Source organism: Mesoplodon densirostris, chromosome X (genome assembly GCF_025265405.1).
Source record: "Mesoplodon densirostris isolate mMesDen1 chromosome X, mMesDen1 primary haplotype, whole genome shotgun sequence".
NCBI classification, from domain to species: domain Eukaryota; kingdom Metazoa; phylum Chordata; class Mammalia; order Artiodactyla; family Ziphiidae; genus Mesoplodon; species Mesoplodon densirostris.
The window spans coordinates 135,963,992-135,979,737 of NC_082681.1; the positions used below are offsets into that span (position 1 = coordinate 135,963,992).

At 54.7% G+C, this 15,746-nt stretch overlaps 1 protein-coding gene across 1 annotated transcript in view; it reads left to right on the plus strand.

The window, feature by feature from the left end:
- The first annotated feature begins 1,306 nt into the window (after positions 1-1,306).
- The window catches only part of PRKX (protein kinase cAMP-dependent X-linked catalytic subunit), an 83,839-nt gene continuing 69,399 nt past the window's right edge, over positions 1,307-15,746 (plus strand). The window contains exon 1 of the mRNA XM_060087809.1: positions 1,307-1,734. Within this exon, the coding sequence (XP_059943792.1) occupies positions 1,569-1,734 (166 nt within the window). The 5' untranslated portion in view covers positions 1,307-1,568. The remainder of the gene's footprint in view (positions 1,735-15,746) is intronic.

Sequence of the window (15,746 nt, forward strand, 5' to 3'; positions counted from 1 at the left end):
TCCTGTCACCCCCTTCCAGTTGGCCAAGCGAGGCAGGCCTGGCCTGGTCCCCCGTAAAACTCCTCCTTTCTGAAGCTCTGTCCTCTGCGACAGACCGTCCCCACGCCGACCCGAGGCTAGGGCAGGCACGGTGCCCTCTCGCTGCTCAAACTGTGGTCCGCGGACCTGCGGCCCGCATAGCCCTGGGGGCTGCTCTGAAAGACCGATTCCAGGCGTTCCTTGCCCGGCCCGCTGTGGTCCAAGGAGCACTTTCACCAGATCCTCGGAAAAACAGTGGCCGCATCCGTCTAGTTACATTTGCATTTCAGATACAGCCCCGACATTTAGGGGTATCACTATAACCAAAGATGGCCTGGGACACACTTCCCGTTAGGAAAAACCTAACGCTACCGTTGTGTAGTTGTCTGTGACCGTCCTGCGTTTGTGTTCCGAAATCGTCCCTGGTGTGTTTACACCAGCTGCCCGTCGAGTTGCGTGCGCCGCATTTGGCAGTTGTCTGATTGTTAGCTGCCTCTTAGTATTTTAAAAAATGGTTCTTTGAAATAATTAAAGATTTATCGGAAGCTGTCAAGAAACGCTCCGGGAGCGCAGCTCCGCGCCTCCCCCATGGTGCGTCTCTTACATGACTGCAGTCCAGCAAGCCGGGGCTGGGAGCGGCCTCGGTCCCGGTGGTTCTTCGCCAGACGTGGCGGCCACCCGCCGGGACTCGAGGGCACCGCGCGGTCGGCGGAGCGCGCCCCATCCGCATCCAACTCCAGCTTTATTTTTTAACTTTACTTTTCTTTAAGCCACGCCCTCCCGCTCCCCAGCCGGTCCCGCCTCCCCGCAGCCTTCCGGGCTGGGGCGCAGCGGGCGCGGGGACAGGCCCCTGCGTCTCCCGGGGGAGCTCGGCCGAGACCCCATCCCTGGGGCGCCCCGGGGCGCGAAGGCCGCGCAGGCACCCCCCTGCCCGCGCCCGCACGCGCCCGCCCCAGAATGGCGGGAGAGGCCTCTGGCGCCCGGGCCCTGAGGTCCCAGGGCTGGGGCGCGGAGGGGGCGGGGCGCGGCGGCGGCGGGGCGCGGCGGCGCGGGCCACACCCCCAGCCGGGCGGGCGGAGTCCGGGCCGGCGCCCGGGCGGGCTGAGGGAGCGCGCGGCCCCGCCCAGGCCGCTTCCGCCCGGCCCCCCAGCAGCTTGCAGGCAGCACCCGCTCGGCGGCGGCGGCGGCGGGCGCGGGACGAGAGGAATGAACAGGCAGCCGGGCGGCCGCGGCCAGGACCCCGCCTCGCGCCCGCCCGCCCGGGCCGCGCCCCCCGCCCAGGCCGCGCCGCGCCCGCCCCCAGAGGCCGCTGGCTACTCCCATCGGCTGCCGCCGCCGCTCCTGCCCTGATCGCCGCCCCGCGTCCCGCCATTGTCCCCGCCGCGCCGCCAGCTGCGCCCGGCCGCCGACCGGGAGGCGGGGGCCGCGCATGGGTGGGCGCCGCTGATGCCGCCGCCGCCGCCGCGCCGCCCTCCGAGGCTGCGTCCCGGGAAGCCCGGCCCCCCGCGCCCCCCGGCCCGGCCCGGCGACCCGGACCTGAGCGCGCCCCCATGGAGGCGCCCGGGGTGGCCAAGGCGGCCGCGGCGGACGCCGCCTCCCGAGAGAGCTCGGGGGAGACCCCCGACGGCGCGCCGGCGCACTTCCCCGGCCCCGGGGCGCCCTCGCCGGAGCCGCCCGCCTACCGCCCGCAGGACTTCGACACGCTGGCCACCGTGGGTGAGTGCGACGCGCGGGGGCCCGGCGCCGCCCGGGAAGCCGGCATCAGACAAAAGGCTTGTGTGCCGTCGCCCGGCCGCCGCCCGGGGAGGGCCCTGCCTGGTCCCGCCTGCTCGGGGTCTCCGCGCGGGTTCCGCGTGCGCCCTGGGTCCCCCGAACGCCCCGAGACTTGGAGGGCTTTCTTCCGGCCCCCGATAGCCTCCCCACCTGCGGGCGCTCTGCCCCGCACCTCCAAAGTCTCCTGATTTAGACCTTCTCGCCCGCCCCCCAACAACCTCCCCGGTGTCTGGGCCCCCCCGACGTCCCAGAACTTGCTGGGGTCACGTCTCATTGAGGACGTCGCGTGCCCTCGCGGGCAGGGGCTCCCGGGGACGGAGGCGGCGGCGGCCGCGGAGACCCTTGCAGACCTCACCTTGGCCAGGCTCCCCCTCTGCCCCGCCTCAGGAGGCTCCCGCCTGGACTTGAGAACTGGGAGGTCAGGTGTCCCGTGGCGTTTTAGGGGCGCGGGGCGGCTGAATTACGCATATCCTTACCCTGCCGCATTTTCCGTCCGTGTATCCGGAACTGGGCATTTCTTTTATCCAGCACTGATTTCCTTTTTGTCGTCCTCCTATGAACCTGACCGCTCCTAGGCAGCTGGAAACGTGAAGTCTGCAGTCCCCTGAGTGCCTGGATCCCAAAACGTGTGGGTGTGTGGAGCCCGCCCTGAGTGGGTCAGAATATCCCAACTCCTCAAGGGTGCTGCCTTCAGGCTGTGGGCTCAAGCCAGCCTGTGGCTTCTCAGCAACTCTTTGTTGCTAAGGAAGTTGTCCCAACCTGTCAGGAAAGAATCCGTGGGGAAGGGGGCACATACCGTAAATGACCCTGGAGCAGGGGTACCCAAGTACTTCTTGGGGCCCTTCCCCACCCTCTCTTGGAAGGGAGGAGGAAGCATTGGCCTCAAGGGCATGGCTTGGGGCTTCATATGACCAAGGGGCACAGCCAGAGTGGCATGAAAACCACTCAGAGTGACCTTGAAACCTTCCCTTTTCCGTCAGTAGCCTTTTGCCCGTGTGTAGTTGGCTGTGAGGAAGGAGTGCCCAGGAAGCCTGGTTTGGGACGGAGGGGAAAGAAAGCACCCTCCCTCTCTCCTGTTTCTCTCCTCCTCTCCCTCTGAGCCTTCTTGTCCATCTCCTCTTTCATCTCTCTCTCTCTCTCTCCCTCTCCCTTTCCTGTTTTTCTCTCTGTGTCTCTCTGTCTTCATCTTCTCCACCTTCTCTCTCTCTCCCTCCCTCCCTCCCTCCCTCCCCCTGGGGCGCTCTGCAGGGCTGCTTTAAAAGCTGGCTGTGTTTTGCAGGGTAGGAGACCAGGATAGAGACCCAGACCGGTGCAGTCACACTGGTAGGTGGAAACACACTTCAACAATGGAAAGTTGCTGGAGGACCCGGCGGCCCTTGGCACGCAGCGCTGGCAACAGGATCTGTTCTGGGCACTTAAGCAAGTCTATTGTGAAAGGTGCCAGGGCATCAGGCGGGGCATGGGCTGGCGGGTGGGCTGCGGACGTGACGTAGCCTGGTGTCTGCAGCTGCCTGGGGGGGCTTTGGGCGCTGCCTAGTGGGCATAGGGTGCCCAGTGGGTCGTCTTGTCCTTAAAAATAGACTGTCACTGCCTCTGGGGACCGAACAGGGCCGGGTGGGGGGCGGGAAATGAGCTCTCCAGTTTTCTTTCCCTTTCTTAATGCAGAAGATACTTGGTCTTCAAGGATAACTTCCTGTGGGTTCCAAGGGTGTGAAGGGAGAGCCAGGTCACACAGTTCAGGATGTTGGACCAGCAGGGGTCTGGGACCCACGGTGTGTGTGTGTGTGTGTGTGTGTGTGTGTGTGTGGCTTTGTAGTTTTGGTGGCTTTTTAAAATCACCTTTTGCCAGAACTTTCTTTAATATTCCAGATTTATCTGCGCATGATTCATCTAAGAAACTAAGAATAAGCTTTTAAAAAGTCCCAAACCCATCAGAGGTGTTAGAGTTTCCAGTAAGTTTAGACCGTGAGGTGTCATGGACAAAACTGAGGGGCTACGCTGGGCTCTTTTCCCACAGTTAGAACGCAGTTGGGGCCAGCATGTTGCCTCTTCCTCCTAAGCTTCGGGCCCAGGAAACCTAAGTTCCCTTTTGACTCCTCCTGGACCCATTCCTAACTGTCCCCCATTGCAAACAGGCACCCCCAGTGGATCTGAATCGTCTGAGGCCATCTGTATGCATTTCTCCAGCTGAGCAAGGCTGTTTTCCACAACTTGAAACGAACCCACACACAAAACAGAAAACCACAAAACACCCTGACAAACTTCTCAGCCTTTCTTAACATAACCACAATCCCCACGCCCTTGGAACCTTCCAGAATGAGTCAGGGTGGAAGGACCAGGCTGGCTGGGCTTGTCCTCCACCCTGAAGTTCTGAAGTTCTGGCCTCTCACAGTGGTGCATTTTCACCTGGTCTGATCTCCACGCCGGTGTGTGAGCTCTTCTTTTTCTCACCAACAGGCGTTTTATTCATCCTTTTCTTTTGCCTGTGAGCTGGGCCCCGGGGGGAGGCGCCCGTGGGACAGAATTGCTGACTCACAATCCCCCAAGGACGGTTGTGATGATCAGCGCAGGTGGAACGCAGCAGGTGGGCACAGATGTGCTTCTGCATGATTTAGCAAAACCGGCAGCGGCTATTCAGATGGCAGGACCCCCCAGGAGGGTTGGCACTGGGATACCAAGACCCAGCTGGAAGCAGATGGCCCAGTTCACCGGGCGACCATGACACCTTGGAGATAGAATAAGCAGGAAAGTCAGTGACCAGTAAGGGCTCAGATGTGCTTATTCTGTGCTCCTGGATAAACCGTCTTTGGGAAGTTGTCCGTGTTCTAGGCTGATTAGCTCTCCGCAAATTCAGACAGCTTGGAAGAAAGCTCAGCTTGTGTCGGTGAAAAATCACATGGGCATTTTTTAAAGAGCGTGGAAGGGACCTTGGGTCCTGTCTTGGCCAAACTGATTTCGTAGATTGAAAAACAGGCTCAGTTACGGAAGGAATGGTGTGCAGCCCCTGGTCCACATGCCTGGTCCCGGTAACCAAGCTTGATTTCTTGCTATGAGCACGAACACTGGTGCTATTAAAGATAAATGTTTTGAAATAACGATAGGCGCGCGGGAGATTCCAAAACCTGCACCCTTCAGGAAGTTTCCCCCTGTGACGTCTTCTGTAGGTGTCACACAATATCAAAACCAGGACGCGCGCCGGCGTGGGGTCCGTCCTGCTGAGAGACCACAGACCTTAATCAGTGCTCCCACTTTTCATGGGCACTCGTTTGAGTTTGTGAGGAGGGGGCATGCGTGTAGTTTTGTGCAGTTTTATCCTGTACATCCATCTGGGCAGCCACCAGCACTGAGATTGAGGCACAGAGCTCGTTCCCTGACCACAGAGACGCGCTCACGCCTGACACTTGTATTTTTTTATTATCACGTCGCGCTGTCAGAAAGTGGTATTTTCTTTAGACTGAGGAGACCTTCCGTAGTGATTAATTAAACCTGCACTGTTTGTCTCTTATGTTCATTTTCCTCCCTGCTGATATGAGTGTCTCATGCACTCTTGGTTCCCCAGAACCGGCCCTAAGTTTTCTCCCTCCCACCTGGACTCCCAAACCATCACAGGAGCAGCACGCCCTGGAGGCGGGTGGAATCCGCCCTGGGGAGATTTCCCACTGCATGTGAATGACTTCTCTTGGGGCGATGTTGACAGAAGCCTTTAGCAGGGAGTGAATGACTTCTCTCGGGGCGATGTTGACAGAAGCCTTTAGCAGGGAATGTTGCTTATTGTGTAACGATACCCAGAAAATCGTGTTCACCTTTTAATCTGATTTACCTTGAGTGGGTGTGAATGGTAGTTTCAACTTAAGAGCATGAGAGGAACTTCGAAAGTTAGGTAAAATACGAGAGAAGAATATTTCTTTTTATAAAATTACGGAAAATACTAGAAAAGAATATTTCGTCTTACAGAAGTCCTGCAGGCTGTTCCTCCTCATTAAAAAAAGTTTACTTGTTTTTTGGCCACTCCAAGTGGCATGTGGGATCTTAGGTCCCTTTTTTGTTTTTTTGTTTTTTTTGCAGTGCGCGGACCTCTCACCGTTGTGGCCTCTCCCGTTGCGGAGCACAGGCTCCGGACGCGCAGGCTCAGCGGCCATGGCTCACGGGCCCAGCCGCTCCGTGGCATGTGGGATCTTCCCGGACCGGGGCACGAACCCGTGTCCCCTGCCTCTGCAGGCGGACTCTCATCCACTGCGCCACCAGGGAAGCCCGGGATCTTAGTTCCCTGATCAGGGATCGAACCCGAGCCGCCTGCAGTGGAAGCGCGGAGTCTTAACCACTGGACCGCCAGGGAAGTCCCTGTTCCTTCTCATTTTTAAAAAATGGCAGTGAAATTCACATAACACAAAAGGAACCATTTCAAAGGGAACCATGCCGTGGCGCTTCACACATTCACAAAGTCGCACGACCCTCATCTCTGTGAGGTTCCAGAACATTTTCGTCTGCTGCTCCCGCAGGGTGACCCGAAATCTGTGAGCAGTCACCCCCTGTTTCCTCCGGCTGCTGGGAACCCCCGTCTGCTCTCTGTCTCTGTGGATCCGCCTGTTCCATGTCCTCTTCCTCTTACACACTCAGCCTTCTTACTTTCCATCTCCAAGGGGACGGCGGGGCGGGGGGAGGGGTGGGACTTTGGGAAGAGAAGCTTAGGAGATGCAGAGCCCATAGGTCCCTGCTCGGGAGGAGAAAAGGAAAATGGGCCAGAGGATAGAAAGTATGGGATGGGGGGGGGGCGGTGTCAGATGAGGACCAGCCAGGAGGAGAAATGTGCAGTCAGTGAGAGAGGCAGGGATGAGCAAACGGGTCACAGACACGTGCACACAGAACCTGCTGTCCTGGGTCGGATAGAGTCCCCCTTCTCCCCCCAAACTCATGTCCTCTCAGAACCTGGGAACCGGGACCTTGTTTGGAAACGGGGTCTTTGCAGATGTGATGCAGTGAAGGGTCTGAGATGAGGTCCTCCTGGAGGAGGGTGGCCCTACATCCAGTGACAGGGTCCTTCTAAGACACAAGAGGAGAAGAGAGACACAGACACAGAGGAGAAGCCCTGGGAAGATGAAGGCAGAGACACGAGGGATGGGGCCACAAGCCCAGGGACGCCTGGAAACCCCAGAAGCTGGAAGAGGCAGGGATCCTCCCCAAGGAGCCTCTGGAGGGAGCTCAGCCCTGGGACACCTTGACCTCAGATGTCTGGTTTCCAGGACTGGGGGAGGATGGATGCCTGTGGCTTTAAGCTCACAGTTTGCGGGAGCCCCAGGAAACGAATACACCTGCCAGAGAGGATTGCAGAGCTGATTTCTACGTGGCTTTACAGCTTGGTCCATGAAGCAGTTTCCCCAAATCCTTGGAGGTGGAGGACACCAGCTTACATGTATTTTCCGAGGGCGTCCTCATCCCTCACAACCTGTGGGTGTGGCTAAAGCAGAGCTTACTGTTTGACAGAGGTCATCCCCTGAGCTGGATGGGGCAGGGTGAGTTCCCATGTGGTCAGGCCAAGGGGCGCCATCTTGAATCCATCCCGACCTTGTTTTCTTGATGGGCACCAGCTGCCATAATAGAATACCGTCCACTGGGTGTCTTATCAACAGCTCAGATTGATTTCTCCCGGTTCTGGAGGCTGGAAGTTCGAGATCAAGGTGCCAGCGTGGTTGGCTTTTGGTGAGAGTTCTCTCCTGGGTTGCACTGGCTGTCTTCCTGCTGGGTGCTCAGATGGTGGCGAGTACAAAGCTCTTATAAGGACACTCATCCCATCCTGGGAACCCCACTCGTGACCTCATCTCATCCTGATTACTTTGCAAAGACCCACCTCCGGATACCGTCCCATTGGTGTGGGGGGATAGGGCTTCAACATGGGAATTTGGGGGGGCACAGACATCCAGTCCATAACACTGGGTTGACTTCTCCTTCCATGTCGCCCTGCCTTCTTCCTCCTGAGCTTCTGCCTTTGGGGTGCAGGTGGCTGCCTGAGCAGCAGCCTCACCTTGTCGCATCCTGGATTCCTTACCGGAGGACACCTCTCTCCCTGGATCTGGGGACAACCCTCCTTGTCCCGACTTGGCTCATCCATGGGGACGAGGACATGGCGCCATGATGCTGGTCTCAGACCTGTTTCCGGGATGGGTCTCTCCGCAGTCGGGGACCACCAAGGAGGCCGTGTCTGTCACTGGAAGAAAAGGGCGGAAGCACCACGTGACACGGACACACGCTTCCCCTTTCCGGGGTCACTTGAAGCTTGTCAGCACGATGTTCTTCCCGAGAAACACGTGTTCACGATTCTCAGTCCATCTCTTTCAGTCTCAGGAGCAACTTCTTGGGGCTTTCTTGGTATTTTCCTCCAAGTTTGTTTGTTTGTCTTCAAACACCCACATGTCACCATCTTCACACCATTTAAAATGTTTCCCTTTTTCCTCTTTGCTTTGCAAACTACAAATGCTCCTTCTTGCTGGGAAGAACAGTAAAGAACTGAGAAAGGAAGGTTCACTTTTTCAAGATCATTCTTAGCGTTCTGGTCAGAGCACAGTCATCTCCTTTGATTTTTCACAGGGACCCCCGGGAGGAGTGAGGTAGGATGGGGTATTTGGGGGTCTTCTCCCCACATGGTCAGGGTGCTGGCTGATGGGGTGTCTGGTGAGAGCACAGGGGTCCTGCTTGGCAGGTGGCTGACTCCTTGCCATGTTCTCACACGTCCTCTCCTGGGTGCCTGTGCAGGGAGAAGGAAGTGCCCTCTTGGATCAGGACTCCACCCCTATGACTTCATTCTACCTCCTTAGAGGTTCCATGTCCAAATACGGTCCCACCAGGAGTTAGGGCTTCACCGTATGAATTTGGGGGAGACACAGACATGCAGAGTCCTTAACAGTGGTTGAGACAAGAATCAGGGGTAGCTCCAAGGTGTGGGGGTTACATGATTGGAAAGCTGTGCCACCACTTGGAGACATGGAGGGGGTTAGGGATGGAGCAGTGTTTGGGGGGAAAGACCAGGAGTACCGTTCGGGACGTGGTTAGTTTGATCCGCCTGGGGGACGTCTGTGTCGTTATCTACATCATCACCATCGCCTTCCGCCACATCCTGCCACCCTCCACCAGCATCCTCTGCATCACTTCTGACACTTGGGAAACTTTCGTTTAATTGAAATGCACAGAAGGGTGTTTTAAAGTGGACAATTCAGTGGCACAGTGTTATGCAACCACCGCCTCTATCTGGTTCTAAAACATTTTCATCAGCCCCCAAAGGACACTCTCTACCCATTAAGCAGTCCACTCCCCAGCCCCCCTGGCAAACACTAACCCGTGTCTCTATGGCTTTGCGTGTTCTGGACATTTCACATCAGTGGAATCATACACTGTCTGGCCTTTTGTGTCTGGCTTCTCTCACTGAGCTTCACATTCTTGAATTTTATCCTGGTAGCCTGTGTGAGTGCTTCATTCCTTTTTATGGCTGAGTCATATTTCACTATGTTGGATGGACCCCATTTTGTTTCTCCTGTTACATTCATTTGCTTAGAGAAACAATGCACCACAGCCTGGGCGGCTTAAACCATAGAAATTTATTTTCACACAGCTCTGGAGGCCGGAATCTGAGATCCAGGTGTGGGCAGGGCTGGGTTCCTCCCGAGGCCTCTCTCCTGGGCGTGTAGATGGCCGTCTCCTCCCTGTGTCCTCATGTGGTTGTCCCTCTGTGTGTGTCTATGTCCCGATCTCCTCTTCTTATAAGGACATCAGTCCTATGGGATCAGGACCCACCCTAGTGACCTCATTTTACCTTCATCCCCTCTGTAAAGACCCCATGTCCAAATACAGCCCCATCCCGAGGTGCTGGGGGTCAGGACTTCTAGATGAAATTCTTTGGGTGGAGGGACGCAATTCAGCCCATCACACCATGAACCTTTTAATGCATCATATGGTACCTCAGCCTCTTTGGAGTTCCCATAATGCACTAGTTGAGCCTCACCCCAGGTGGACTTGGCTGATTGCAGCCAAGGTAAGCACCATAATATCATCACCTTCATCATCACCAGCATCATCTTTTCCAAACACAGGCTCGTCTCGTTTTCCAGGACATACGATAGTGTCTTTGCATGGATTTGGCGCTCGCTTCTCTCAGCACACCTGTCGTGCATCCACCTCTCCGGTGCTCAGAGCACCTCCTTCTTCTGACTCCGGAGTCAGGGAGCCGGCAGGTGCGGGGGGTAGGGGGAGGGCAGGGCCCGCACAGGAAGCCCAGTGCAAGCTTCTCTTCCCTTGGTCTTCTGTTGTGATCTCTCTCGTGGCCTTTCCCACCTTTTGGCTACTGTAACAAATTACCTCAAACTCAGTGGCTTGAAACAACATGCATTGATTAACCTGCAGTTCCAAGGGTTAGGAGTCTGGAAATGGTATTACTGGTTTTTTTTTTTTTTCTTTCTTTCTTTCTTTTTTGGCCGTGCTGTGCAGCTCGCAGGATCTCAGTTCTCCGACCAGGGACGGAACCGTGCTCTCGGCAGTGAAAGCTCCCAGCCCTAACCACTGGACCGCCAGGGAATTCCCAGTATGGCTGGGTTAAAAACCAAGGTGTGGGCAAGGCTGTGTGCCTTTGGGAGGCTCCAGGGGAGAATTCGTTTCCTGGCCTTTTGCAGCTTGTAGAAGCCACCCGCATTCCTTTGTTTATGATAATCTTCCTTCATCACTGAAGACGGCATTGCCGGGTCAAACCCTTCTCATGCTGTTTCTCTCCTGTTTCTCTCGGATACTTCTAAGAACCTTGGTGACTCCACTGGATTCACCCAACTAACCCAGGGGCATCTCGCTATTAAGGCTCTGCTGATTCAAGTCTGTGGTTAGCACCCCTTTGCCATGTAAACGAACATGTCCCCAGGTTCTGGGGATTAGGACGAGGACATCTTATTCTGTGTATCGTGCACTGATTCTTCTAATCTACTGTGTACACCTCACCTGAGACACGGCACCGCTTTGGGGAACGTGACGGGTGGATGGCTGCACCCTGCCTGGCCTCAGCCCTGGTCTGATGGCACCGACTTCCACAGATGCAGGGACCAGAGTAACAATCAGAAGCTCTTCCGTTACTACCTGGGAGGAGAAATGGGAGATCCACTGACCAACAGATGGGTCTGGAAGTTGTGTGTGTGTGCGCGCGTGGCTGTGCACGCTGGGGAAGGGATTACTGCGTTACCTGAGGGTGTCACATCTTTGCCCTCTTTTGAGGGGCTGGAATGGTGTCACCACTAACTTCCACCTCCCCGGGCAAGCAGCACCAGTTCTCGTGTTGCAAGAGAAACCCCAGTGACGGGACTGCTCCAAGAGGAGATGACAAAGCCTTATACCTTCGAGGAGCTTCTGGCCCCAGGATGGACCTTTAGACGCACGGCTGTGACCCATGCGGAGGCAGGTGTGGTTAGCCACGTGGAATCCCAGAAACCAAGCTTGTGCCCACCCGGAGGCGGGAGGTAAAGGTGGCGGCGGGCGGATTGTTCTCGAGGAGGCTTGAGCATGTTGATCGATTGGACAACAGGGATACGTTTATTAATCTTTTGTTTTGAGGAACTTGGCAGGCTCTCCCCCCACCACCCTGAGGTTACCCTTGGAAGAATAATAAAAGCAACACGACGAACGCATCTAAGCAGCTCCTAATTCCAGCAGCGTCATTGCACCCCTGCGTTTCACGGGGAGGAGGGATCTCCGATACTACGCTGGGTTGGGTGCACAGGATGCTGTTTCTCTTGCTACATCCTTAGGGCACTTCAGTAAACGTCCGCTTGGCATCTGGGTTGCGTCCAAATAGGAGCATATGTTACAAAGAGTTATTCAGTGCCTTTGGAGTTAGCCATCGAGAACTCCAGGCAAGCATCCTGAGTGTCCCCAAGGCTCCTCCCACTGGAACGCCCTGTATCAGCCAAGGCTGCTGGTGGAGTGAGGGCGTGTGTTCTGGGATGCAGATCCTTTCCTCCTCGGGCATGGGCGGGTCCTGCTCCCCTGGGGCATAGGAACATGAAGGGGACATTCTCCATGTGGGTGGCTGTCACCCGTCCTGTGAGTCACCTTGTCCCCATGTAGGGGCTCCCGTCGGACCCCTCTGGGCCATCCTTGCAGCCTTTATTTCATGCCAGGTGCTGCCTTGGCCTCCCCAACACCTGCTTGGCCCATTGCCGCCCGCTTAGTCGAGGAGGACTGTCAAGACTAGACCCTGGGCGTCCGAGGTCCCCTCCCACTGGGTGATTCCACGCTTGAAAAAAAGATCCACCTTTGGCACCTTGCACATCTGTTCACCCCACTTACCATTTGGAAATTCACGCTGGCTTTTCCTCCAGGTACAGGAAAAACAAACCGTCTCCCAGAGTCCCTGCTCAAACGCATGAGTTCCTGAAAATCATTGCACCCAGCGCTCCCATGTCGTGAGCTGCTGTCTATGTGCATCCTCTGGACGTGGCTTCTTTGGACACGGTTTTGATGAGGCAGCTTATCGAAGGCGTTCAGAGGGCAGCCTCCCCAGGGTTCCTGTAAAACAGTTGACAGTTTATTCGGTTGATGATGTCACCCTGCTGGATCATTATCTCGGGAGCCACTTCACTGAACAAAAGACCAGACCGGGCAGATCTGAGGGTTGGGTGTGGCGGGCAGGGCTCCGCTGCTCAGAGGACGGCCTTTGTAATGCTGAGGGCACCTGGGGTCTGAGGTTGGAGGGGCAGACAGAAGCTTGTGCCTGGGCGTGTGCAGTCGGGGGGCGGGGGGCTAGCAGGGAGCGAGGAGAGGTGGATAGTTACCCAGCGTATGTTTGGGGACAATTCCAAAAAAAATCATTCAGCACAGATTGAACACTCCAGCTTGGAGTGTTCCCCCCCCCACCCCCGCCCCCCCAAATCGAATGGGCATCCAGAAGGCCAACTATCTAGAGTTTCCTCTTTTGGAAATTCTGCCTGGGTGCTGGTTTCCATTTATCCTTACACCTCAAGGGAAAAAAACATCTACCCAGAAAAAACCAAAACACCAGTGAGTCAGAGTATTGGATTCTTGAATATAAATAGTCATTGTTGGCAGTGATTTTACTCACCAAGACCTTCATTTAGTTGATCCTCCAAAAGATTAATTAGCATGTTCTTTTGGTAACAGATTCTGAGGTATCTGTTGTATTGATTTGGGTCAAAGCAGCAGCTTCTTGTTGCCTTGATTATTTTTTCTCTATTGATTTCTTGTTTTCTTTTTAAATTATTATTATTATTATTTATTTCACTGCGCTGCGTCTTAGTCGCGGCATGGGAGATCTAGTTCCTTGACCAGGGATCAAATCCGTGCCCCCCGCAGTGGAAGCGTGGAGTCTGAGCCACTGGACCACCAGGGAAGTCTCTTTTGTTTTCAATTTCATTGTTTTCTGCTTGTAAAGTTAGTAAGGACCTAACACAAAGACCCGGGTTAGGTCTTTATTTCTGCTTGTTTTTGGTTTATGTTACTCTTCTTTGTGTAGGGTTTTTTTTTTTTTTTCCTGTCTTTCTTTTTTTGGTCTTTATTTACTTTTCCTGGTAGTAAAGTATTGTATTTTGATTGAGATTCTGGGCTGCTCCTCTGAGCATCCCAGAGGGCCGTGGAAGAAATGGAATCGTGACCCAGGAGGACTGCTAAGCCGGCATCATCTTTTCCCAGCACCCCAGGGCAGCCCAAAGGCTCACCGCCTCATCTTGGTCGTTGGGGGAGTCTTGTGTTCTATGCACTGTGGCTGGTTGACCCTCTCACAGGTTTGTTTCCCTCTCCCAGCTGCTGCTGCTTTCGTTACAGTTCTCCCTTCACGAATGAAAAGCCCCAGCTGCTTCCCTGGGGAGAACAAGCCATAGAAATAAGCATGGAGAAAAACGAGTCAGCGGCCACCTGCTCCAGAAGCCTGTTTCTAAGTGCAGTGCATTTCAGGACAGCTGCTTGGCTTCCTTAAAAGCAAAAGTAAAACAAGGGTGCCGTCAGCTTTAGACATCAGCTTTACAATCCCTGTCTAGATGCCACTGGCAAAACCATCCGTGGGAAGGGTGTGGGGTGGGTGTGTGGACTGGTCTCTTTACCTCCTGGGTTATCGGTGGGAGATCTTCTACCTTTGTACAAGGGGAAACCGACTTCTTTATTTAGTTGTCCAGTGGTTTCCTGTGTTTCTGTTTGTCCCTGCACTACTGCATACACAGGTGTGCACACACCCATGTACACTGGGAAAGTTTTTGGCTGAGGGGGTGAGAACCCTTCTGGCTGTTGAAAACATTCCAGTTCTTCGGACGTTGACAAATACTCTGATGAAACCTGAGACCGGCCAACCTCTTTGGATGGGAAAAGCCATCTCCCATTGCCAGGCCCGCTGCCTGGCCTTCCTGTTAAGTCAGCAGGGCAGGTAGTTCCTAGGTAGACAGTCCCGAGTCTGCCCCAGAAGGTGGTTTCTGAATTGTCCCTTCAGAACGTTTTTGTTCTGGAAACAGTGCAACCTCTGACGGTCCGGGTTCCAGGCTGCTTCATTTGTAGCCCAGAAAAGAGTAATGAATCGTGACAGACATCACAGAGTGAAAGGAAAGTAGAAGGCAGGCTTAGTATAAAATGAGGTCGCCAGTCCAGTCCAGGAATCACTCAGTAGCACAGACAGCAGGAGTCTTGCATGTGGATTCTTGAAAGACCGCAGATTTGCAGGAGGGCCTTCAAGACAGAGTGAGCAGCTTTTCTCAAGGCCCTTGAGGCATGGAGACCTTGTCTTTCTATCGATTTTATTTGTTGCCAGCATTAAACTTGACTTCCCAAGTGGCTGGCATGCCCTGTGAAACAGGTCTCTGGCTGTCCTGACTCTGCAGGGACTGGCCGTGCCCGGGCTTGTAGAGCAGTGTACTTTGGGTTATGAACACGTCCTCTGGCTCCAGCTGGGCAAGACTGAGGCACGGGCATTGGGAGACACGCGTTTTTCTCTTCTTAGTAGATGTTTGGATTCCATGGGATTTCCCAGGATGTGGTTTGCGTGTATCGCACAAAGATGAAGGGTGCATGCTTACCCCAACCTGCGGCCACGGGGGACTTTTAAGATGACTCCTGGGGACCCTTAGGTCGCTCCCTCCCAGACCCCCTGGTCTCTGTCCTTCGTCTTTGGGGAATGAGGGTTATGCTGTGGGAATTGGATATCCTTGACAGGTAGGAAATCCTGGAGGAAGATTGTTGAGGGCAAGTGGGTCTTTGTCACATTCTCCAATGACACCTTTGATCTTGGTGAGAAGGTTGTGGTTTGAAGTGGGAATCATCAGAAAGACTTTGAATGGGAGGCAGTTATATTTGATCAGGTGTCGTTTGTTCAGGTTTTCAGAACGCCCGTATTTAGTGCCGTGAGCTCTTAAATGATCACAAAATAGATACTAAATGAGAATGTAGAGGGTGGATTGTAATACCTAACAGGCTCATTCGAAATATGTCTCCTTTGCAGAGCCTAAACTAAAAAGACTGTAAAAATATTTCTTTATCCTGTTTGGAAAATGCTGGGTCTTGAGAAATAGTCTATTTAAGAGGCAGAACGAAATGCCTCTTGAAAGACCGCGTCGGTTACGCGATGGGTTGCTACGGTCCGTCCATAGCTGAGATGAAAGTGGTTCTCAAAGTGGGGCCCTGGGGCCCATGGGAGTTCCTCATGGGACTGTGAGGTCGCTATGACTTTTGTAAGAATACGAAAGCATAATCTGCTTTTTTTTCCTCTCTCCTTCTCGCATGAGTGTTGGGTGGAATTTCCAGTAGCCACCTGACGTGTGATGATGATTGTCTCTTTGACCACCAGTGAAATGCATCCTCGAGGGCTCTTGTGTTTTCTGTATTTTTGTTTTACTTGTTACTATGGCTGCTATCGAGAGGCACCCCCAAGCCCCACACCAACAAACGCTCCTCGGGGATCTTGATAGATTTCTAGCGCATCCAGAAATCCTGAGATC